Source organism: Mytilus californianus, unplaced genomic scaffold (genome assembly GCF_021869535.1).
Source record: "Mytilus californianus isolate M0D057914Y unplaced genomic scaffold, xbMytCali1.0.p SCAF_1, whole genome shotgun sequence".
In the NCBI taxonomy this organism is placed as follows: Eukaryota; Metazoa; Mollusca; class Bivalvia; order Mytilida; family Mytilidae; genus Mytilus; species Mytilus californianus.
Window position 1 is genome coordinate 103,302,768 of NW_026262581.1, and position 26,689 is coordinate 103,329,456.

The 26,689-nt window shown below is 31.4% G+C and overlaps 1 protein-coding gene across 2 annotated transcripts in view; it reads left to right on the forward strand.

Annotated features, from left to right (window-relative positions):
- Positions 1–26,689, forward strand: part of LOC127728382 (sodium leak channel NALCN-like) — a 70,137-nt gene that overhangs the window by 16,289 nt on the left and 27,159 nt on the right. Inside the window, exons 8-24 of one of the 2 annotated variants that reach the window (XM_052235736.1) lie at positions 585–689; positions 1,735–1,956; positions 2,470–2,637; positions 3,068–3,127; positions 3,872–4,003; positions 5,189–5,329; positions 13,157–13,231; positions 13,544–13,617; positions 14,574–14,819; positions 15,295–15,399; positions 15,699–15,869; positions 16,605–16,784; positions 17,189–17,309; positions 19,727–19,858; positions 22,058–22,228; positions 22,588–22,692; positions 23,132–23,235. In XM_052235736.1, coding sequence (XP_052091696.1) covers positions 585–689; positions 1,735–1,956; positions 2,470–2,637; positions 3,068–3,127; positions 3,872–4,003; positions 5,189–5,329; positions 13,157–13,231; positions 13,544–13,617; positions 14,574–14,819; positions 15,295–15,399; positions 15,699–15,869; positions 16,605–16,784; positions 17,189–17,309; positions 19,727–19,858; positions 22,058–22,228; positions 22,588–22,692; positions 23,132–23,235 — 2,312 coding nt within the window. Of the gene's footprint in view, positions 1–584; positions 690–1,734; positions 1,957–2,469; positions 2,638–3,067; positions 3,128–3,871; positions 4,004–5,188; positions 5,330–6,952; positions 7,088–13,156; positions 13,232–13,543; positions 13,618–14,573; positions 14,820–15,294; positions 15,400–15,698; positions 15,870–16,604; positions 16,785–17,188; positions 17,310–19,726; positions 19,859–22,057; positions 22,229–22,587; positions 22,693–23,131; positions 23,236–26,689 lie in introns of both variants that reach the window. The other variant, XM_052235744.1, reaches the window with a different exon arrangement.

Genomic DNA, 26,689 nt, shown 5'->3' on the forward strand with positions numbered 1-26,689 from the left:
TCTTTCATCAGCATCTGTGATATGACCACTTTGTTACTATATTATAAAATTAAGATATTTGATAAGCTAGTTTGAAATGCTTGCATATTATTTATATTATTATTGTGATCAATATTAGTTCTTGGTACAAAAGAAAACATATACATTATCATGATTTTTACAAAGAAAAATTTAGGTAAAAGTCATGTGTATCACAGGTAAGTACTGAAGTAAAATAATAAAATATAGGTAAATGTTCTCTCCTAGAGCAGATTAGTAAAATTTCTGACCTCTTGTACAGTTTAATTGGTGGAACAAATTGCAATTGTGTCAAAATTTTTAAGGAATTGCAATAAATGCTGTGAAACAGTCAAGTGACTGTAAAATAAAGAATCTTGTATCATCATGTTGTATTTATTGACATTTTTACAAAAATAAACACAATGAAATACTAGAAATAACATTTTGATAGCTAAAGTTGTGAAAATATGTTGCCAACTCAATTTCATTGAAAGATGGAAAAAATAAAATGACTTGAACCTTAATTTTCTGTAGCTGATATATTGTTTAACATAGTTTTAGCTTCAATCCATTGTTTTTTGTAGAACATATTTATTGCTGTTATAATTGAATCGGTAGCAGAGATCAGGGTACAGTTTCAACATATGTGGGGACCACGAGGAAGTGCAGCAGACTCAGATTCTTCTCAGGTAAATCAACATAATAGTCATTTATATTTTTACATCCTCAGTTTATTTATTGCAGCTGTTTTTATAGTTAAAAATAATCCATTTCTAATAAGGGATTTTCCACTTTCAATTTTTGAAACACCAAGAATTTATTTTACTAGTCCATCTTGCATATTGATGACAAGTTTTGATTTGCCGAGGCGTAAATGTTTTAGTCCCGGGCGTCAGGGTAGTGGATTTTTCAACCCCTGTAGGTGAAAGGAAATATTTGCAGTTCCCACAATTCAACACGCCTTTAATATTGCCCTAAAAGACAAAGAAAGCTGAATTAGTGACATGCTTTAACAATTTACAATAACATATTAAGACAGGTTTGGATGGAGTGAAAAATGAGCTTTCAACAAATTTTTATCATCGTTTGTTTATATTTTCATGTTTTGACGACTTTCAGTTTCATTTTCCTGTAGAGTGCTTATATTTTTACATAATTGTTCAAGTACATCATTTACATTGTCTGACCTCAGGTTACTCATTCATAAAAAGCATATAACATGGAAGTATGATTAAAACGGCCAAAACAAATGACATGACGTTGCCGATCAGCTGACAAATGAATATATTGGTATTTCACCATGGGTATGCACTCAAAGCATATGAAGAACGTCATATTAGAATTATGATTTTTGCCTTATTTATTCTATCCTATGGAGGAAAACAACTGTATATTAAGACTCTCAGATTGTGCAATATTTCATTTGAAATTCTCTGTCTGAAAGTTGCATTTTTCACGGATGATTTAAAATGTATATAGGAATATATTAAACGATATGCTGTAGATTTTTGTTTTAATTACAATTGTATTGTTCTTTATGGTTTGTTCATAGTCATACTGACTGAAAGTAATATGTCATGGTTGAGCTCATTTGCCAAAGAATATCAACATTTGTTTTATAAAAATACATTAACAGAACTTTGCAAATGGGTGTTTTATTGTAGGAAGTTAATTAAAAGACTTGTAGACTGAAAGCTCACTACAAAGTACAATAATTTCAAAGATTTTTTTTAGGTGATTAGTTCTGAAGGTAACATGTGGAAGATGGTACTTATTGATGAGAACAAAGCTAAGGGCCTGGCTCCACCTTTCTTCCAGAAGATACTGTGTTCAAATGCTTTCCATACTTTTATACTATGTCTAGTTTTAGCCAGTAGTATCACTGGAGCTAATTTGTCATTTGATTACAAAACTAAATTTAACGATGGGATACCTGATGGATTTTATTATGCTGAGGTTAGTTTTATATGATGAATGAACAAAGATATTGCAACATACAAGAGGAAAAAAAAACTTGAGAATGATTTCAGTCTAACTTTCCATTTTCATGACTGCAGAATTATGTATACATACTCTTCCTTAATAAATAGCCATATTAGTATATGGATACGCAAGGATTGATACAGTAAATTAGGGAATTAATGCATGCATTTATTATTGTGAATCCTTGCCCACTGGCAAAAAATGTGATATTAATGGAAAGGCAAAAAGTTTTATGAAGGAAATTCACTACATTTTACTGAAATTATAAATGTGCGTATTTATTAATGCGAACCTGATACTATTGCATTTTTTGCATTAATAAAAACATTGCAATAATTTCTGAATGAACAGTACATGCCTTTGATTAATTTGAAGTTTCCTGACTCTGTTTTTTATGTTCCAAGCCCTTGCCTTCCCTTTTTATACAAACTGATGAAACAAGTTGTAAAGATGAAATTTGAAGATATATATTTCTGTATTTTTCAGGTTGTGTTTACCTTACTGTTTGACTTAGAAGCTATATTTAAGATTTGGTGTTTAGGATTGTACGGGTATCTAAGAAGATCATTACACAAATTTGAGTTGTTGTTAGCAATTGGAACAACTCTGCATATTATCCCTAAACTATATAGGACACAACTAACATATTTTCAGGTAAAGCTACAGTTCAGTGAATTGGATTTCTCAAGTTCTATTTTAATGTAAAGATATATATATATTTTGCCTAGAAGCTATTTTCGCCATCAAACCTGTAATGCCTGAATGGATTTTGACCATTTTGTATGCGCAAATTTCTTCCAAAATATTCCATATTTTTTAACAAGAATTAGGGCATATCAGGTTTTCAAAAATTACTCTGCTACTAGTAAATTTGAATTGAATAGAAATAAAGAAAAAACAAAGGAAAAAATCATACCCACAAAATGATATTTAAAATATAGAAGCACTTTCAAACAACTGACATTAATCAAAGAATTAATTTAATGCTTTTCAATTTCTCAAATCTTTGAATTAAACATGCAATTATGATATATCTGGGAATGAAATGTCTTACGAGAATTAATCTAGTTACTTATCTTTGTAGGTGCTGAGAGTAGTAAGATTAGTGAAAGCTTCTCCAATGCTAGAAGACTTTTGTTTCAAGGTAGGATAGTATAACTTCAAAGAATGACAAAGACCATATCATGTATAAAGTATTTCTGTTTCTAAAAATTGTGAAATTTTATTATCTGTTGCAAATGAATCATATTAATGTTATGTATATTTAATTTCAAAGTTTTGAAGACATAGTGTTATGATAAAATTAAATATTCCAGAACTTTTCTGAAAATGTAACTATTTTTTTCCAAATACATTGCATCAGACAAAAAAAGCAATTTCAAAGGGTTGTAGGAAATGCTCCATGTCTTTAAACTTTCATAGAATATTGAGTTCTCAATACATACTTTTCTATTTTATTTTTTTTAGTTGAATAATTTCTGCATTTTCTGTAACAAATAAATGGGATTTGACACTTCTACAATTGAGGGGTCACAAACTTATCTGTAATTATTTTAAACCTGTGAATGGTTTCGAGATAGAATTTTTCTGAATCTTTATTGCTTAAACCTGTATGCATCTCCAGTATTATTAGTTCCTTTTCCTTTTCATCAAAAACCATCTTATGGGAAAGAGAGTTGAGATTTTCCATAGCAGAGTATGCTAACGTTATAGAGAATTGGGATACAATTACCTCTCACAATACATCCAGTTTTTATTCGTTTATTAGAGGGATGGTATGTAATGAAATTTAACATGTTGATTATTATGCAATCTTGAACTTTTGTAAAGGGTACACTTGAAATAAAAGTTTAAAACCATTGAAATATTATATTGTTTTCATTTTCAGATATTTGGTCCAGGGAAAAAACTTGGAAGTTTAATCATGCTGACCATTAGTTTGTTGATTATTGCCTCCAGCATTAGTCTACAGTTGTTTTGTAATATCCCAAACTTTGACAAGTTTTCAACTTTTCCACATGTACGTAACATTTTATTATTATTACAAGAATGGAAAAGGTTGTCAGGTTCTGTATGGCACATTATATATTATAGTGAAATCATACTTTATGGTACTTTATTATGAGTCCAACTTAGTATTTATAATAACATGAAACACTAAACTACTAATTTCTTATTAGATTGAAATAGAAATATGTCGTTAATAAGGGATTTTAACCTTATTAATAAAAGCTTTTATATGAGCTTTAATTATTTGTCTTTTTTTTTTAATTTAACATCTAGCACAAAAGTAAAAGAAATTTACACTAATGCAAATAGTGAAAACATTGTAAAAATGTTATGAAAGAGATTGAGTCTGCTGGTATTGTCTACAATAGTAGTGGGGCATTATGTTATCTGGTCTGCATCTATCCATGTGAAATTCTATTTTTTGTCCATCCTGTATTAGGATAAAGTGTTACCATTAAGTTTACCATGAAGTTGTTGTCACATCAACTTGAAAGTTAGTACACATGTTCCTAATGATTTGCACTTTTTAGATTATATGCCAAATTAACGTTTTGACTCTGATTTTATGGTTCACTGACCAAGGAAAGTGATGGTGCAAGTGGGGCATGGTGTCATATGAACACATATTATTGTTTATGATTGAAATAAATATTTCAAATCAATAAGAAAATTATTAAAATTCCAGCACTTACTTCAATTTTAACAATGGTAATAAATATATGCAACAGCAAAGTTTAGTGTTTTCAATAGCTTATGACATTTCAGTCTTCTCTGATATCATACTTATTAGATTAAAATTGCTTCAGATGATTTTACATATAAAATTATCCTTTCAAAATCTAAAGAATCTGTTCTTTAGTAAGGGGATTCAAACTTGTGAAATAATCTTGGACTTCTTTTTTATCATTAATTTAACTGAAATGGATACATAAATGCAATATGTATATTTTAAGATGTTCTTTGCCATATATTATCTTTCTGTTCTATAAAGTAGGTAAAATAAATGAATATTTGTAAAAAATTGTCTTTTCATGTACTTTTGCCAGTTTTATAAGTCACTGGTACAATGTTATATACTAATAAACTTTTATACCTCGGTTTCATGTTTTAAAAAATGCAACAGCTAATGACTGATAATCAATCAAAGTTTGTATATAAATTAAGTGTTATTTCATTGTAATATTACTATCTGCAGTCATTTATGTCCATGTTTCAAATTCTGACCCAGGAGGGTTGGGTAGAGGTGATGGACGGTGTTCTAGCAAAGGCGGATCATTGGTTCTTGACAATTGTAGTATCTATATACTTTACTTTTTACCATCTGTTTGTCACATTGGTAAGTAAGGGTAATACCAAGATGGTTTGTGATGCAGTGACCCATACAATATTATTATTTGGTAGAAGCAACTTCATTAGGTACTAGATGACTGATTGGTCCAATTAGAAAAATGTTGTTTTTTTTTTTGCCAAGGTCTTCCAAAAAAATGTTTCATCGAATCAAAGTGTTGTCATCAGTGAGTTCCATCTTCAATCTAAACCTCATTACTGTCATCTCAGAAAGAAGACTGAAACAGTCCAGCAGTAGTGCACCAAATGATAAGTTTATCTAGTATTTCATGGAGTTGCTGAATTTGGCATGAATTGATAGTATTTGAAAATTACATTTTGGTGACAAAATTGCATAAACATAGAATTAAAATAAAGTGGAATATTTGTATGCTAATGAATATTCTAACAAATAAACTTGGTGAACATTATCATCACATGCAAAATTTTACAACATAGATCTCTGCTTGCAAAAATATGTAGTAGGATTGTATACAACAGTCTAAATGAATCACAAAAATTTTATATTTTGATGGATTTTGAATATTAGAGAATTCACTTTTTCAGAATCGAAACAACTATGGGTAATTTTATTATTCGTACCCTAAAATGAAAACAATGTCACATGTTTGGTTGAAATTCTATTGTGTAAGACATTGTTAGTCAACACAATGTTTTGGTGTACACTTTTGAAAATATAACCAAAAATGCATTAGATTCTAATTCTGATTGCGAATTCTAGTGTTTTCAAATACTATCATCAGAAGTTTTAAGGAAGATGTCTTGAAGCCTTTCATAAATAATAACCGTCATATATGTGAAAAAAATAACAATTTTAGATTTCAGAATGTTAAATAATTGGATGTAGGGGTGAGCATGTTCAGATTACTAATTATAATTATTACTTTTAACATTATTACTTTTAACAGTTTTTCACTTAAATAAAAGATTTGTAGGAAACAGCTGTGATATAATCCATTGCTCTTTGTATAAGTTTTTGTTTTCACTGGTTTTAATATGTACCAGTAATAGTAACTTATGAATAGTTGAAAATATACCATAAGGTTAAAATATTTATTAGTTTTAGACTTAATGAATGATGAATATTTTTATTAGATTAGGTCATAACTGTTTTCTACAAAAAATGAATTATTTCCTCTTTAAAGTACTTCAGGCTGGATGCACAATATTGACTGCAAATTCAGATGTTAAAAGTTGGAGGAAGTTGTCAATTTTTTGTTATCAACTTTAACAGTTTTCAATGCAGATCTTCAAAACCTTCCATAATGTTTACAAATATATTATATATTGAGGTTGTATACTTCCAAATATAGAAATGTATGAGGAATTTTCAGAATTTACCAATATAGTTATTTTGACAAAATTTCAAATTGAAGAAAATATCTATTTTTGTAATATACTTTTCTTACATTTACAGACTGGTTTTTGAATGTCAAGGAACTTTTAGATACAAACATATTTGCCAGTGTGCCAATGAAGGGGAAATAATTCATATTTAAGTACCCCGTAATGTCTTGTAGATCACAGTATGAACAGCTTCAGGTGCACTACAGATTAACCTAGAGTTATAGCACTAAACACAACTTAAACTATTTCACCTAATCACTTTCAGGCTTTCATGTCTATGTTTCAAATCTTAGCCAATAAAGGCTGGACTGATGTGATGCAGGTCACCATGCGGAGAACGGGTCAGGTTGCATGGCTGGTAGCAATCTATTTTATATTATACCACTTGTTTGTCACATTGGTGAGTAAGGTGTCTGTGGACTTAGATGGAGTAATTTTGTTTTGTTTTGTAACATTTTGTGTTTTGTATGGTAGTAATTGATTATAAGTGGATTGGGTAAATTTGCCTTAAATAAGTGTAGAAACATGGTTTGCTTTTAATAGGATTTTTTGCAACATTTAGACATTATTTTCATTTGTGATAGTAAAGATAGAAATGATTTATTATGATAGGGAATTGAATTTGGCACACACATAGCAGCATTACACTTAGAACAAGTTAGCTTGACAGAGCCTGTGTCTTGAGTGTGTTGTATGTAGCATCATAACATCAGTCAGCTGTTAAATTCAGCGCTTTGCATTTGCACCAAAAAAAATCTTTCATTTGCGCCAAAATAAATTGCTTCATTTGCGCCAATAATAAATAACTATAATTTTACAATACAGTTTATATTATTTACTTGTATTAATCACTTCTGTTATACTGCCGTACATGTAACCCCTCGTTGCCATGAGAAGGTGGGAGTAGGATATTGAGCAAGATAAGTTCCTAAAAATGTAAATATAAAAATATGAAGATGTGGTATAATTTCCAATGAGACAACTCTCCACCTATGGCTTTCAACAATGAGCAAAACTAATACCGCATAGCAAGCTATAAAAGGCCACGAAATGACAAATGAGAAAAGTAATGGCCTGACTTATGTGCAAAACAATAAATGAAAAAACATATAAACTATAATATACAGGAGCAAACGACAACCACTGAAGTATATTAAGGTAAAAGCACAACATTTACAGCTTTTGTTCCCACACCTTGTCACCTTGAACATGTCAACACTACATTTTTAACCTAAGTTACTTACAGTAATGTATGAGAAATGTGTATGAACACTCTAAAGTCATCAGTGGGTGCTCTACAAAATCTCTTATACCAGCATGGTATTTGGGATGAAACTTATATTGAAACTGTATACCTGAAAAATGGTGCAACATAAGCCTTTTCTTTTTGCGCAAATAAAATACTGCATTTTTTAAGAAATTGGCGCAAATGCAATGAGCTCTTTTAATTTGTAACATATACGATATTTTCATTGTTGAAACTCCATCAGATTAACGTTGTTTTTGCCAAATTTCGGTTTGTATCACCCATCCAGCCTGTTCAGAAGACTGAACTTGTAATGTAACAATATTGCAATGTAATAAAATGGAAGTATCTATGCAACAATAAGTATAAGAAATCTGCTGTCAATGCAGTTTCAACAGTGAAAAAATTACAGACAAGTCATGGTGAACAATAGACATTTTTATTTTCATATTATGGATGTACTTGTGCACTTCTGATTAAAGAAAAAAGGGAAAAATTGAAAATTCAACAGCAGAGAGCAACAGTGCACAGCCATGATCATTATGATAAAATTGATGGATGAAAGGAGATAGAATGCAAGGCTTTGAAATGCATACATTTGAAAAGAATGTAGGGAAGTATTTTTATTTGGCCCCAGGCAAATAGATTGAGAGTCCAGGACACTTTTAAAGAAAATTGTATTTGGGTTTTATATATTGAAGGTAAAATAAAGAAGATTTGTCTGAAATTTTTAGTTACTGTTACTTAACCTGTGAGAATTATTTTTGAAAACCATCAAACAAGTATCGGGGTAATGTTTTTCATACAGAAATTCAATTTCAATTTAAAAATCAGATATTGATAAAAAATATTATGATAGCTAATTTACTTTTGCAATTTATTCTGTTTTGAATTTGATTTACAGTTATCATATTCTAAATTTAGTACACATATGGAAGAAAATATTATAAAGAAATACATTTACTGAAATAAAAACCTTCTTAAAAAACAGTCACTAAAGCAGACGTTCAAACTTCATGTCAAGTTATGAAAAAAAACATATTTCTTAGTATAGAACATACAGAAGATAACTTAAGGTTCAAAAGAAGTCATTATCATGTGTTAAGACTCACTGACACAGGCTCTAGCCTTGCTAGTATTAAAGAGTATTCATATTAAGAGCAAACCAATTGGTTATTTCTTAATTTCAAGATAAAAAAAAAACCATGTAAAGTTTATTATCAAATTATCTTTTGATAAGGTAGGATTATTGTTTTCTTTACAAGGAAAAGAACAAAAAAGTGAAAAAGTTTTTAATATTGATTGTGTCTAAAGAAAGTTAAAAATGACACAGATTGTTCAGTATATAGTTGTATTTGTGGATATAAACGTGTTGTAAGACTGTTGTGTTTGTATATGCTGAAAAGTGAGATAAATATTGCTTCTTGTCATTATACTCCCTTCCAGAAGGTTTGTGGTATTCTGGTCTGTTTGTCAATCTTTTTATTTACCAAACCATTCATACCTTGTTTGATCCATGGACGATACAATGTAAATATTCAGATTTGGTCCAGCAATACTTCATTATCTACAAACCAAAATGTGATAAATAGAATGCAGTTTCAGTTGGTTTAGATATATTTCACATATATTCAAGAATTCTGGTATATTTTTTTTGTCTAAACATTTTTCATTATTTTCAGTTTTCTGGATGGTAAGGCACTGATTTGCCAAATCTTTTGAAATATTTACATGGCCCATACAATGCTGGATTAGGTTTGGTTTGATCTAAAGTTGTGACATCATGTTTAACATAATTTGTCTATTGCAGGTTTTTCCTATTATAGGCTAAGTTCAGCTTGACCAAATATTGTAAAATGTTTTACACTATGTTATAGCTGATAAAAACGGGCATAGATTTGTTTGGCTGGATTTACATTACAAGTTTATTTTGGGGGATATTGTGAATTTTGGATTCATTCATAAACATTTCAGGGAAAAATGAAGGAAATTTGGTATCAATTCCATGGTTAACTCAATTTAGTTATTGTTATTTAATACTGAGGATTATTGAATTAGAATAGTTTACATTTATGACTTATTGGTCGATTTCTTATTTGCTTGAATTCATGAAATTGTAAAGTTATTTAACAAAATGTTTTTTAAGAGTTTGAATGTCATTTCACAGAGTCATCTCTTATTGGTTCAAATAATTAACGGTAAATATATCTCTTGATTAACAACACCTAAATTAATAATTTTACTCCTACCCCATCATGGCAAATGTAACCTAGATTTAAGCTAACCTGTCAGATTTAACCTTAAATGCTTTCCACTCCTCAAATGTATTGTAACTTTCATTAAGAAACCTTTTATGTATGATACTGTGTCTTCTGATGTTATATGTATTTTTGATATATATTTCATTGTTCTGAACAAGATTGGTATGGAATTTTAAAGACCCGGTATCTATTGAATGTACCGGTAATGTTCAATGACAAAATCGTCAATGTAACTGTTATATTATTATTATACCATTTGACAGAAAGCTCTCATACTTGGTAGAAATGTTTGCTTTGATTAGTGGACCATATTATACTGCCATTTTGATTTGAATATTTTTATTGGAGTTATTGGACTTTGACCATTTGTTGAAGTACATTAACAACACCTTGTGAATGCAACTCCTCTGAGACCATTTTACCAAAGCTCTCATACTTGGTAGTATTGTTCACCATCATGTGTTATTGACCATGTCATACTGTCATTTTATTCCGACCATTCTTGCTGGAGTTATGGGACTTTGACTATTTTTTTGTCCCCCGCGTAACGCGTTGCGGGGAACATGGAAATAAAGGGCGTCCGTCTGTCCCGTCTTGTTAGCGCTCTCACGGGTACAATTATTGCCAGATTTTTATAAAACTTATACAAGAAGTTAATATCAGCAATATCTCGGACAAGTTCTATCATGGTTACCGATCGACTTTTTTTTTAAAGAGTTATGCCCTTTGGAAATATAAAAATTTATGGAAAATGGCCTCGTTAGCGCTCTCTCGGGTACAATTCTTGCCAGATTTTTATAAAACTTATACTATAGGTTAATATCAGCAATATATATCGGACAAGTTTTATCATGGTGGCCGAGTGACTTTTTTTAGAAGAGTTATGCCACTTGGAAATATTAAATTTATGGAAAATGGCCTCGTTAGCACTCTCACGGGTACAATTCTTGCCAGATTTTTATTAAACTTATACTATAGGTTAGTATAGTATCATGGTAGACGATCGACTTTTTTTAAAAGAGGTATGCCCTTGGAAAATTAATTTTTATGGAAAATGACCTCGTTAGCGCTCTCACGGGTACAATTCTTGCCAGATTTTTATAAAACTTATACTATAGGTTAATATCAGCAATATCTCGGACAAGTTTTATCATGGTGGCCGATCGACTTTTTTTTAAAAGAGTTATGCTCCTTGGAAATATAAAATATGTGCAACGTGGGGGACATTGGAAATCTGTTCTTTTATTTAGCATTGTAATAGTGTCACCTTGTGAACGCAATTCCTCTGAGACCATTTGAGAGAAAGCTATAATTTGTTGGATTGTTAGCCATCATGTGTAGTTGACCATTTTTTACTGAAATTTTTATTTAACTATTTTCATGGATGTTATTGGACTTTTACCATATTGTGACTATCGTACGACAGTGATACATAATGACACACAATTTCATACTTCTTTTATACATGATGAGGACATTTTGCTATGGCGTAGCGATCTTGTTTCCTCTTTATAGGTATTATTTAATAAGAAAAATCATTACGTAATTTATTCATAAGTAATAGATTAAACACATTAATTTTCTTCTAAACTTAAAATAACATGACACTAATATGGACCATTTTTTCATCTGCTTGAACATTACATTCAATAGCCACCAGGTGTTTCTTAATCTACACCAAGCTCATTTAGGACAGTGCTTTTTCATGAATTTTTTATCTTCACCTCACCTTGTGAAATTTAACACATTGTACATAGTTTTACACATCCTATATTTTCTTCAGATGAACAATTATTTATCTAACATTTTTTGGGGTAAACATTTTAAAAGCTGTAGAAGTGATTAGTACAGAATTTATTTCTCAATAATGTAAACTTGCATTTCAGTAATTGCTATTATTGTGGCAACTGTCAGTGTTCTTACTTACATAAAGCAAATGGGATTTATAAGAATAGCAAACACAATATTTGAGAAAACTTAGATTTGAATAGTTTTATGAACCAAAAATTTTGAAAATAGGGAGGACACATTTGGTAGGTCACCGTAGATCATATATATTTTTTAGCAATACAATACTGTGATCGGTGTAACACTCGTATTCTGTGATCACTGTTCACTCCTGCTCATGACAGTCCAAAAGGAAATACCCTCTTTTTTAGGATATCTTTTAAAACACACAACCAACTTTTATCATTTGAGTTGTCATGAGAGGGTCAACTCATGTTGTTTTATGTTCTCTGATTGTATCTTAGCAATTATCTCACTAAAACAGTTTTCACTGATTCTAAAATGTTGACGGTATGAAATAATTGTCTGATAATTTGCTAAACTTGAAGACTGAAACTTCATTGAGTAATAGTAAACATACAATCACTATCGGTATGCAAATACTGGTGGAAAATATGTCACATTTTTAATGAGCAATAGGGTTTAACTTTCACCGATATGCATTGACTCTAATGATACAGATTGCTTGTATGGTATGTATTAGGAGGATGAAAAAAATGTTAGATAATAATGACAATGCATGTGATCATGCTAATTTGAATATATTCTTAGGTGCATGAAGAGATGTATGGACTGGTTTAAAAGTTTTACAATAAAACATGTCAGGTTTCTGTAATTTTAACTGTTTTCCTAACCTTTCTCTTGAAGTATGATGTAATTTTATGATGATTTTTATTACAATGTTTTAATTGTCAATAGCTTTAATATGTTAAGATTATATAAAGATCCGTATATTTTTGTTTAATTGTGATCTAATTATTTGAATTCAGTGCTAAAATTGCTTGATTTTTTCTTCTTTTTTCATTTACTTTCATTAATTAGAAAGTATAGAATAATTTTACTGAAATTCTTATTTGCTTATTGATAGAATGATAGCAAATCAGGATAATTCAGCCTAAATATATAGATAGACTTGTTTTAAGTCATAATTTATGAAAATATCTTTTTAATGCAGATTGTAATAAGTTCATTTGTTGCTGTCATTCTGGATAATCTTGAATTGGATGAAGATCTGAAAAAATTGAAGCAGGTAAGTTAACTATTTTACTCGTTGAACAAAGTGCAAATCAATTTCAAGTATGGGGAATATCAAAGATTTGAAAAGAGGGTACCTGTTTTGTGTAATCAGTGTAAACCCTATAGTTTTCAACCCTGAGCATTCAAAGTGAAGATAGAGAATGTGAATCTCACTTGTACATTTTCCCCTACAGTTTTAAAACCCAAATTCCTCCATTTGATGGCTTATGTCAAATTTCAACCCTATTCTTGATGAATGGTATCCATTTGTGGATACAGATTGCATTCCTAATATATACCTAATGTTATAACATTGTATTTGAAGGTAAAAGCTAGGGAACAGAGTGCGGAAACACAGGAGCAGTTACCATTAAGACTGAGAATATTCACAAAGTTTCCGTAAGATATTTATACTTTTACTATTCCTTTGAAACAAAATGTTTAAATTCATCTCATCAAATTTATCAACTTGAAGTTTAAGCCCATTGCAAGTGAAAACTAATATAACAAATGCAGTGGAATTAAATATTCTAACAATACAGTTTCAAAGGCTGACTATCTGTTTTATGTGAACTTCTGAAAAATCCAACACCTTATTATCAATCACACTAGTATAACAAGTTTGACTTATTATATGTATATGAAAACTTCTGTCATTTTGACATAACTAGTTCTGAACAACAGAAAATCTCAGTCTGCATAGGAATGGAATAAGACTTGACAATTACTACATAACATAATTTCAAAGATTTGTGATGAACAGATTATTTGAAGATACTAATCTGTGTTAATAGACCACTTTCGAGTTCGTTGCATTTCCGTCAAAAATTTTGGTTTTAGTGAACATCATTCATGTGTTTAGGGGCATCGTCAATTCCTTCCCATGTTGAGCAAGCAGTTGAAAAAATATGATGCTATATTGCATGAAATATTCAGCAAATTAAATTCTTATGATTGATATTCAGTACGGCTGTCATTAGGGAATTGTGATTTAGTACCTACAGAACAAACATTATTTCTAGTTTATTCTGCATAATGACCATCATGAAGACGCTAGATGAACTTTAAAAGTGCAGGGATACAGGTGGTCCCCCTCTGTATGGTAAATGACGTCATAAAAGCGTGCATAATTGAGGAACTTTTCCGGTGAAGGACATAACTCAAAAGTGGTCTTTTAACCTTACAGAGAAAATCAGTTATTTTTGTTTCATAACAAACATTAATTTTGTTATAAACTTATATATATAGGTATGAAAAAATCTGTGAACTAAAGCATATGATCAGCATTTGATCATAATTTCAAAAGTCAAATAAAATGTTTAATTTCCATTTATTTAACATAACAATTGTTTCAGGAATCATCCCCAGATGGTTTACCTATATAAGATTCCATCAGAGTTTGATATTTCTGATGTCCGAGAAAGTTTTATGAGACAACACATAGAACCAGAGGTCAGACTGGCACTAGATATTCAAGAACATGACCATGATGTCATACCATATGTCAAAAAATCTCCTGTCAGACTGGTAAAACATGGTAGTCACTCTGTGAAAAGTGGAGGGTTATTAGAAAAGAGGAGTGGCATAACATCTATTGTTAGGTTTGTAATAGATTAAGATCTACTGGAAGGATGGTTTGATTATACAGTATGTTGGAGTTTTTTTTTGCTTTATTCAATCAGATTTTTTCAATAAAGAACATAAAGATAAATAATAAATAGAAGAGTTTCAAACCAATTTATACTTTAAATGGAAAAATATTTACATAAATAGATATAGTCATAGAATGAATTTGTATCAGCTGATTGAGATTAAAAGGCAGAAATTGGGTCTGCCACAATGCAAGTTAGTGCTTTCTTTCACTCTTTGGAAAAGAGATACTTTCATTTGTGAAAGATAAATTAATTTACCGCATTTTGTAAGGTGTAAATATTTTGTAACTGAAATTTCTTATTGATATTTTTCTGTTTATATGACAATCTCTTAAGTTTTATCAATATTATTAAGCTAGGATTAATATTTAAAAGATGATTTTATCTATTCATATTTATGAGATTTTTGTTTTTTGTAACTTAGGGATTCTGCTCATCAGAAAATGCAAGTTTGTGGATCAACCCAACTAGTTGCCACTGGTTCTAAGTCTTTGTTTTCACACCAGTACCAGTTACGAATGGATAGAAGGTATAGTATTTCAAATAATAAAAGGTTATATGACTTCTCAACTTGTACTTGTGTTTTAACTGATTATGAGTCATTGTGATAAAACTTCAAATTAATGAATCAGGAACTTTGTAAGGGGTCTTTAGAATGAGTGACTGTTGAATACAGGTTTGACTTTGCCGATCTTTTGGGTGTTTATGATTTTTACCTTGATGATTAATACTTCATCAACCTCTTTACAAACTATGCAAATAAGTCCTTAAGATATATTAGTTATATAATACATTATGTATAAGACATTTAAATCTGATATATTTCAGGAGCATGAGAGGATCAAGACCTGGAAGTCTTAAAACTAAATCTGGAAATGCAATCAAAGAAAATGGAGATATTCAACAGCTTGGAATGACAACTGTGGGAAACCGCTTCAGAAATGATGAATTCGATATAAAAGTCTGGCAACAAAAGAAACAACAAGCAGAAATAAAAAGGTAGGTACTGTTCTTAAAGGACAAGGTATGGTCAGAGCCAGTATCTAGCTACTGAAATTGTGAAAAATTAAAAAAAAAATAAGCCTTTCAAATTAATTTAGTGAATGTGAGTACAGGTTTTGCTAATATTTCTAAAACTTTAGTGATTAGAGAAATTTGAAAAGGTAAAGGATAAAAATGGTCAGCACTTCAAGTTCTAGCTTTCCTGAAAATTTTAAATCTGTTCACCTGTTTTGGAGTTATTGCCACCTGAAATTTTCATTTTTTTGCAGTTTTTGGCTGTAATCATAAAAGTTGTAGGAGCAAGGTTAAAATTGTAAATTCAAAAATGACCAGCAACACAAGATCTGTTAAACCTGCAAGTTTCAGAAAAATCTGTCAACCTGAGTTATTGTCCCTGAAAAACACTTTTTTTCCAATTTTCCAATTTTTTTTTCAAATGATCAGCATGACAAGAAATATCAAATATCTACTCTGATATTTTTGACAACCTTTTTAAGCAGTTATGGCCCCTGAAATGTTTTTTTTTAATGCTTGTGCAGTTTTGACTTTTATCTAAAAACCTATAGGAGCTAGGTAAAACATGTAAGTTGCAAAAATAGTCAGTACCACAAAGAGTAACTATATAGTATGTGTATATAAAAGTCCTAATAAGAAAAATGGCAATTTTTTCACTAGGTGTGCGATACAGAGACTGTGTGCCTCTTTATTGTACTCATTCATTTATTTTTACAGAAATCAACAGGAAGAAGATTTGAGAGAAAATCATCCATTTTTTGATACACCTCTGTTTGCTGTAGGAAGAGAGTCCAAGTTTAGAAAGTTTTGTAAGGCTGTTGTAAATGCAAAGTATAATTATATGGACAAGGAACCTGGGTCAGGCAAAGACCTTGCTAGAAAATACAGAAGTTTGGAGTAAGTTGCATTGCACCTTTGATGAAATATATAGAAAAAAAGTACTCTTCTGCAGAAGGAATTTTATTCATGATTTTCTTGCATCTCTTAAATGTATTTTGTATGCAACATCTTATAGTCCCTTTAATGACTATTTTTACTCAATATTTTGCATATTCTAAAGATCTTCACATCTGAAACTACTGAACTAATTTTAACGAAACTTATTTTGAATCATCATTAGCGTGTTAAGGTTTTAGTTTGTGAATTATATTAATATAGATTAACCAACATATGGCTAGCCTGACTAAATATAAATAGGGGGAGAAGCATATAATTGTCTACCAGTAATATCAAGGAAACTGTAGTAGATAAATAAAACGGAAAATCTGATGGGCCTCTAGTTATCATAATTATATTTGTAGGAAATTATTAGGATTGGTGACTTATCTTGATTGGGTGATGATATTTGTGACGATCATGTCCTGTATTTCTATGTTGTTTGAAACACCACATAGTAGGGTGATGGATAATGCAAATCTACAGGTATGTAAATTTTATATGTACGTTTATATCAGATAAAGGAGCTGTAACAGGGATTGAAGATATGCAAATTTTATATACATGTACATTCCATTGAAATACTCTAAATGTTGCTGAAACTGGAAACAATCTTATAAGCAGGGCTTCCAAAAAACATTTGTGCCAGTCGGACATTTTTGTCTTATCCCGATTTTAATCCCTTAAGACTGAGTAACAAAAGGCAAACTTGGTAATCAGTTGGGCATCATATAAGCAATGATTGACATAAAAACAATATTAAACTTGACATTAAATACAAATTTGACGTACTGACGTAAACTGTTAAATTGATAGTGCATCATTCAAAGTGTGCAAAATAAGTGTACTAATATCTGCCTTAGAATCTTTATTTGTGCAAAATTACGTTGTCAAAAACTTTACTTTCGTTTTTAGAAGGCACATTTTCTTATACCGGATGTTGAAACATGGACCAGAGACCAAGGCTTCCAAAACGGTCATATATTCCGGACATTTGTATAATGTCCGGTAAAAGTCCGGCTGGGCAAAGCACGAAATGGTCATCTACTTTTTATTTTTCAAGGCTTTCTTAAGAGACGGTCATTTTAACATAATTCGCGATCTTTTTGACCCAACCTTTTGCCTTTAACAGCCATACATTTCCGGTCATAAAAGTGACTTGATCATTAAGTACTATCAAAACAACCCCTACTTTAATACCTTCTAATTTTAATCAAGGTTAATTAGTTGTCGAACAGCTGAAATTTACCTGTTCAGGTGACAGGTAAACTATTTTGAACCGGACATTGATCGGTCTATTCAAAGTTATTTTCTTACATTTCACCGGTTTGCATCTAATTAATTAAGTCAAAAAGATTTAAATTATCAGAAATACATTTACAAATAAGATTTGATGAAAAAATTAAAGAGGTGAAAATGAAAGATCGTCATAACCACGTTGTTTGAACCGGAGACATGTCTCTGTTTGAACTAGTACACGTGTGCGCATGTGCATGTGCACAGGTGTGAAATTTAAATATGCATCCTAATTTCTTAAAAAAATGCTTAAATTGTCATTGATACCTTTATCTCACATTTATTTCGAATATTTTCTTGAAGAAATAACGTAGAATGAGCTACTTACACTCATTCATGCTTTGCAAACGTACACAGAATTTACGTATCCGTCTCTGGTCCATGTTTTACCATTGTCAAGATAACATCCGGTTTCAGATTTAAAAACGAAAGTAAAGTTTTTGACAACGTTATTTTGCACAAATAAAGAGTCTAAGGCAGATATAAGTACGCTCATGTTGCACACTTCGGATGATGCACTGCCGATTTAACAGTTTACGTCAGAACTTCGAATTTGAATCAAAGAAAGTTTAATATAGTTTTTTTTAAATATCAATCATTGGGATGGCCAACTCGGCAACTGATTACCATAATTGCCTTTTGTTTATTTAGTCTTAAAGGATTAAAATCGGGATAATATATAAAATGTCCGGCTTGCTAAAAATAATTTTGGAAGCCCTGCCAGAGACAGATATGTAAAATCTGTGTACTTTTACAAAGCATGATTGAGTTTAAGTAGCTCTTTCCACGTTATTTCTTCAAGAAAATACTTGAAATGAACGTTACATGAAGGAATCAATTATAATTTTAGCATTTGTGAAGAATTCGGATGCATAATTAAATCTTACACATGCGCTCATGCGTACTAGTTCAAACAACATGGTTTTGATGATTTTGCCCTTAAAACCTTTATAACTGCCTTTTAAAATTTTTCATCAAATCATATTTATATACGTATTTTTGATAATCTAAATCATTTTGACTAAATAAATTAGATGCAAACTGCTGAAATTTATGAAAATAACTTTAAATAGACTGATCAATGTCCAGTAAATATTAGTTTATCTGTCACCTGAAGAGGTAAATTTCAACTGTCAGACAACTAATTAACCTTGAATGTAATGAGAAGTTATTAGAGGAGGGTATGTTTTGATAGTACATATTCACCATGTCACTTTTATGACCGGAAATGTGGCTGTTTAAGGCAAAAGGTCAGGTCAAAAAGATCGCAAAAACTTCAATTTTTTTCTGAATGATAAAATCGCAAACCCACGTTAAATGTCCATCTCAGGTTCGGCACAACAAATCATAATTATAATTTATTGGTCAAGTCCAGACAATACAACCATTTTGGAAGCCCTGCATATAAGCTGATGATTTATACATATTTCAAAATTCTTCAAGAAAGTGGATGTTCATCTATTTTTTAACAGATTTTTAATGTGATGAATGACATGACACCTTCAGAATATGGTAAAGTGAAAAATTTCTAAAGAATATCATTAGGGAAAAGATTAGATAGAATGTCTTTTGTTTCAGTACTTTATATGTATATGTTCCTATTTCAGATTGCAGAATATTTGTTTGTAATTTTTATGAGTATTGAAATGGGACTGAAAGTGATGGCTCATGGACTCTTTTTCACACCTAAAGCAATGCTGAAAGATTTCAGTGGCATTTTAGATTTATTCATATACTTTGTAAGTACAGTGTGTTATGTTTTAGAAATTAACCAGGAAGCCTTAGCAATGTGTAGAGTTGAATCTTTGTGAAATATCTTAACTTTTAAAAATAATATATAACTGAATAACTAAATAATATTCTAAACATAATGGCCATGTATGGAATTTTCATCACATTTTTTTAAGGATACTACAACTAATTGTTTTCTTATATTTGTTGTCAGGCTTCATGCCAGCATGCTTGACCATGTGACACTGTTGCAGCTTCATTGCTCATTAACCTCCTGTTTACCTAATATATTATTCTAATACATACTGGCCATGTATGAAATTTTCGTCACATTTTTTTCAGAATTACAAATAAAAGTTTGCTATCAGACTTCATGTGAACAAACCTTACCGTGTATATGTAACAGCCACTATGTTCCGTCAGTTACTTTGTTCCGGCGGAACTTTTCAACTAGTTATTTCGTTCTGATGGAACTTTCCTACTAGTTATTTTATTCCGTGTGCAGTCAAAAAGTTCTGGAAAAAAGTAGCTAGTTGAAAAGTCCCGGAACAATGTAGCTAGTTGAATAGTTCTGGCGGAACAGAACAACTAGTTACTTTGTTCCGAATATACCTCGTCCTTTTTGTAGAAAAAGGGGGAAGAATGAATATCAGTATATTTAAGAGCAAATCATTAATTTACAAGAATACCCAACGCACTGAAAGGGGTTTCTTTGGGGACAAATATGCAAAATTTAAGTTGTATTTCATAGCTCACATAAAACGGAATAAGTTGCATTATCATGCAAATTTAGTATTCATAGTACCCTCAAGAGAGGGAAGAATACCCCCTCCTCATGTGGTTCTTTGCATCAATTCTCCAAATGGAACTTTGTGACTGGTTGATAAGTTCCGTTGGAACTTTTTGGTTAGTTTGTTAGTTCCGGTTTTGACTTATTTGCCAAAGAGGAACTTTGTGGCTAGTTGATAAGTTCCTTTTGACTTTTGTAATCAGTATCTTGGTTTCCCTTTGAAAGGTTCAAATATAATATGTTGCGCTTTTACTTTGCATCAATTCTCCAAATGGAACTTTCTGCCTGGTTGATAAGTTCCGTTGGAACTTTTGGGCTAGTTTGTTAGTTCCGGTTTTGACTAATTTGGCAAAAAAAGAAATTTCTAACTAGTTGATATGTTCTGTTGGAACTTTTCAACTAGTCACTTTGTTCCGGTGGAACTTTTAAACCAGAGGAAGAACAAAGTAACTAGTTAATAAGTTCCTCCGGAACTTTTCGGCTAGTTAGTTCTTTCCGTCCGGAACTTTCCAACATCGGAACAAAAGAGCATTTACATAATGTGTCTTCATATTAATTTTTCTTCAACTTCCTGTTATCTGAATACTTAACGTGCTAATTCACAAGGTAACAGTTGTAGGAAGACATGCCACCCTACTCTTAACACATTATTCTGACTCTGAGCTGACCAGTCTTTGCTCTTATTCCTAAATGCTGCATGCTTACAGGAGAAGCAGTAAATACCAGTTTTCAAGTCTTTGGTTTGACCCAGCCAGAGTTCAAACCCACTACCTCCCGCACTAAAGGTGAACACCCTACCAAGAGACCACTTGGGTGGTCTTTATTTTTATGAATCATGTTGATAATACATAAAAAGAGAAACAGGAATTACAGAAAATACTGGACAGAACAAAAGACCAGACAGATAAACCACCAATTACCTGACTCCAACAACAAAAAAATATTTGTACCAACAACAACAAACAACACATGGTCCAGATAACCTGACTTGGTACAGGCACAGTACCTGTTGGGTGAAACCAGTGTTACATGGGCACCAACCTTCCTCTTTGCCCATCTAGACCATATGGTGTACAAGTAAATCACACTATTAAAAAAAACCTACACAGTACAGATTCATACATCAAGTTAAAAGAAAATATATATATTATGTATTTGATTAATTTAAGATAATATTTCATCTTCATCTGAGTACTGTCATAGATTTGATGCAATAGGATGTGAAGTTTGGATTAAAATATCTATTTTGTCTGCTTCATATCAAATTTTCACAATTTTCATCCCATTTATTAAACATTAATGCTCTATCCTTTATTTCTCAATTTTTGTCTCAGCCGAATGCAAAAAACTATTAATAACATTTGTCTACTTTGTATATTAAAATTTCAAAAGGTCATATCTATGAATTGTTTTGTAGGTCAGTTTGATATTTTTATGTTGGATGCCAAAGAATGTACCAGTACAAATAGAAGGGGCCAGATTGTTTATGATACTAAGATGTGCAAGGCCTCTAAGGATATTTGCCTTGGTTCCTCACATGCGTCAAGTAGTATATGAACTTGTTAGAGGATTCAAAGAAATTTTGCTGGTAAGAATAACAAGCAAAAATAAAATGCTTCTGTAACATGGATTTAAAACATGCATACACCTTTTCATTTTTTTCTGTATAAAAAGCTGTTATTTCAGCACAGTTTGAAGAAATGGACATGTGCACTTGCAGCTAAGATATTGGATCTTTTTTGAAGTTTTCTGCAAGAACGAAAAACTACAAACAGATATCAACATTATGATTTAAAGCAAAATATTTTTCCAAAATTCAATTAAGATGTGGTATGATTGCCATTGAGACATCTAAATCAAGCAAGGGTATATGTTTGTAAGCTTTAATCATAGTATTTATTGTTGTCCACAGGATTTGCTTTCAAAATATTTAAACTTTCTTTCCAGGTATCGGTATTGCTGATTGTATTGATGTTTGTGTTTGCCACGTTTGGTGTACATTTGTTAGGAGGAAAACTAGCAAGATGCAATGATCCAGACATTATAAGAGAGGTTAGTTTTTTAACCAGCATTGTTAAATTTTCCTTAATTTTTTGTGAATAAGAAATCATAGGGTGACAAATCTCATTGTGGAGCTGAAATAATTTTGTTGGACTGGTCCAGCAAGAAAACTGATTTGGTTACTGATAGACCAGTCAGGTCAGACCTGAAGAATGAAGAATCCAATTTTATTTTAAAGAGCAAAATCATCTCTGATAATGTGAAGTCATCAGTAAACTATAGACTGTTTTGATTATTGTTGGAGTAAATAAATTTGCTCGATGGTTGACTCATATCTCTTCCATTGCCTGACAAAAAACTAAATGCTTAATAATCCATGTATTTTCATATTTGTCTTCATGGGGACTTTAAGTTATATGTTTATATTTCATTATTAGAACAAATCTAAACAAGAATTTTATCAAACTTTTATGTCTTGTAAATTATGTAGGAAGACTGTCATGGCATATTTCTACAGAAAGTATTTGTTACAAGAATGAAAGTTCCTGATGGACCAAATGAAATGCAACCAGCATTTTATGTGCCAAGAGTATGGTTAGTATGTCTAAGTTATCCTTCAAAGATTTTTAAAGGCAGTGCTTTAATGCCTTTCATGGTATCAGGCAGTAGACATTTTGTTTCTACGTGGTGGGGGGGGGGGGGGGGGGGGGGTAAATATGTCACCATTGAAATCCTGAAAAGTGGAATTCTTTCTCCTTCTATTTGTGATATTCTGTGTTTTTATGCCCCCACCGTAGCGGAGGGGGCATTAAGTTTTACTCTTGTCCGTCTGTACATATGTACGTCCCAAAATTGGTTTCCGATCTCTAACTTTAGTTTGCCTCATTCAAATGTTATGAAACTTATGCACAATGCTTATTACCATAAAACACAGATCAAATTCGAATGTTGGTGGCGTCACTTTTACCGTTCTAGAGTTATGCCCTTTACAAATGGAAAAATTGCTGAAATATTAGTTTCTGTTCTCTAACTTTAGTTTGCCTCAACCAAATGTTATGAAACTTATGCACAATGCTTATTACCACAAAACACAGATCAAGTTTGAATTTTGGTGGCGTCACTTTAACTGTTCTAGATTTATCCCCCTTTACAAATGGAAAAATTGCTGAAACTTATAAACAATGCTTTCGTTTCTGTTTCTAACTTAAGTTTGCCTCAACCAAATGTTATGTCCCTTTATACACAATGCTAATTACCACAAAACACAGATCAAGTTTGAATTTTGGTGGCGTCACTTTTACTGTTCTAGAGTTATGCCCCTTTACAAATGGAAAAATTGCTGAAATATTCGTTTCTGTTCTCTAACTTTAGATTGCCTGAACCAAATGTTATGAAACTTATAAACAAGGCTTATTACCACAAACTCAGATCAAGTTCAGATTTGGGTAGCGTCACTTTTACAGTTCTTGAGTTATGTTTATTTATAACTTTATATGCAAGCAGGGGCATCATCTGTGTCCCATGGACATATTCCCCATTTATTCAGTTATGTCCCTTTATAACTTTATATGATAGACAAGCGGGGGCATCATCTGTGTCCCATGGACACCAGGGCTTCCAAAAAATATTTGAGCCAGCCGGACATTTTATGTCTTATCCTGATTTTAATCCCTTAAGACTTAATAACAAAAGGCAATTATGGACCATGGTAATCAGTTGGCCATCATATAACCAATGATTGACATTAAAAAACGATATTAAACTTTACTTTGATATAAACTCGATGTTCTGACATAAAATGTTAAATTGACAGTGCATCATTCGACGTGCGCAAAAACTTTACTTTCGTTTTTAAAAAGCACATTTCGTGATACCCGATGTTGACTTGACAATGGTAAAACATGTACCAGAGAAGGATACTTAAAATCAGTGTACGTTTACACAGCACGATTGAGTTTAAGTAGCTCTTTCCACGTTATTTCTTCAAGGAAATACTCGAAATGAACGTTAGATAAAGGTATCAATGATAATTTTATCATTTTTGAAGAATTAGGATGCATAATTAAATTTCCCACCTGTGCACATGCACACTCGTGTACTAGTTCAAACAATGTGGTTCTGACGATTTTTCGTATAAACCTTTTTAAATTTTTCATCAAATCATATTTATAAACGTATTTCTGACAATTTAAATCTTTCTGACTAAATAAATTAGATGCAAACCACTTAAATGTAAGAAAATAACTTTGAATAGAAAGATCAATGTCCGGTACAAAATAGTTTACCTGTCGCCTGAACAGGTAAATTTCAGCTGTCCGACAACTGATTAACCTTGATTAAAATGATAAGGTATTAAAGTAGGGTTTGTTTTGATAGTACTTAATCATCATGTCACTTTTATGACCGGAAATGTGTGACTGTTTAAGGCAAAAGGTCAGGTCAAAAAGATTGAACTTCCAATTTTTTTATACGACCGCAAAAAATTTTTGCGGTTGTATATTGGTATGACGTTGTCGTCGTCGTCGTCCGAAGACACATTGGTTTTCGCACTCTAACTTTAGTTTAAGTGATTAGATCTCTATGAAATTTTACCATAAGGTTCAATAACACAAAAGGAAGGTTGGGATTGATTTTGGGGGTTATGGTACCAACAGTTAAGGAACTAGGGGCCAAAAACAAGCATTTTTGTAACTTCCAGACATAACTTGTGTGTTAGTGTATGGATCTCTCTGACATTGTACCACAAGGTTCCATATCACACAGGGAATGCTGGGATTGATTTTGGGGGTTAATTGCCTCAAAATATTAGGAATTAGGGGCCAAAAAAGGGGCAAAAAACAAGCATTTTTCTAGTTTCATGACAATAACTTGTGTGTAAGTGTATGGATCTTTCTGAAATTGTACTACAAGGTTCCATATCACAAAGGGAAAGCTGGAATTGAGTTTGGGGGTAATTGCCCAAAACGTTTAGGAATAAGGGGCCAAAAAGGGTAAAAAAATAAGCATTTTTCTAGTTTCCAGACAATAACTTGTGTTCAAGTGTATGGATCTCTTTGAAATTGTACCACAAGGTTCCATATCACACAGGGAATGCTGGGATTGATTTTGGGGGTAATTGCCTCAAAATATTAGGAATTAGGGGCCAAAAAAGGGGCAAAAAACAAGCATTTTTCTAGTTTCATGATAATAACTTGTGTGTAAGTGTATGGATCTTTCTGAAATTGTACTACAAGGTTCCATATCACAAAGGGAAAGCTGGAATTGAGTTTGTGGGTAATTGCCCAAAATGTTTAGGAATAAGGGGCCAAAAAGGGTCCAAAAATAAGCATTTTTCTAGTTTCCAGACAATAACTTGTGTTCAAGTGTATGGATCTCTCTGAAATTGTACTGCAAGGTACCATACCACAAATGGAAGGCTGGGATTGAGTTTGGGGGTGATGAATCATAAGGTGGTTCAAAAAATTTGGGGGGAGGGATTTTTTTTTTTTTTCCTTTTTTTCTTTTTTTCCTTTTTTTTTTCTTTTAAAATTTTCCATTTTAAGTTGGTTATTTCTGTTTTATATTTAAAAGCAAATAATAATGATATGGTAGGAGATACACACCAAACAGGATGTGTAAATTATTATTTAATAAGTATTGTGCAATAGCAAGAAATTTTCAATTGCACAGTATTGCACAATAGCAAGAAATCTTCAATTGCACAGTATTGTGCAATAGCAAGAAATCTTCAATTGCACAGTATTGTGCAATAGCAAGAAATATCCAATAGCACAATATTGCGCAATAGCAAGAAATTGTCAATTGTACAGTATTGCGCAATAGCAAGAAATATTCAATTGCACAGTATTGTGCAAAAGAAGATACTTTGTATAAATTGCTTATTTCTTGACCAATTTCAATGGGGTTTTATTCTTGAATTCTTGGGGTTCTTTAATATGCTGATTCTAACTGGGTATTAAGTTTTTGGATTTTGGGCCCCGTTTTTAAATTGGTCCACATTGAGGTCCAAAGGGTCCAAAAATTAAACTTTGTTTGATTTCAACAAAAA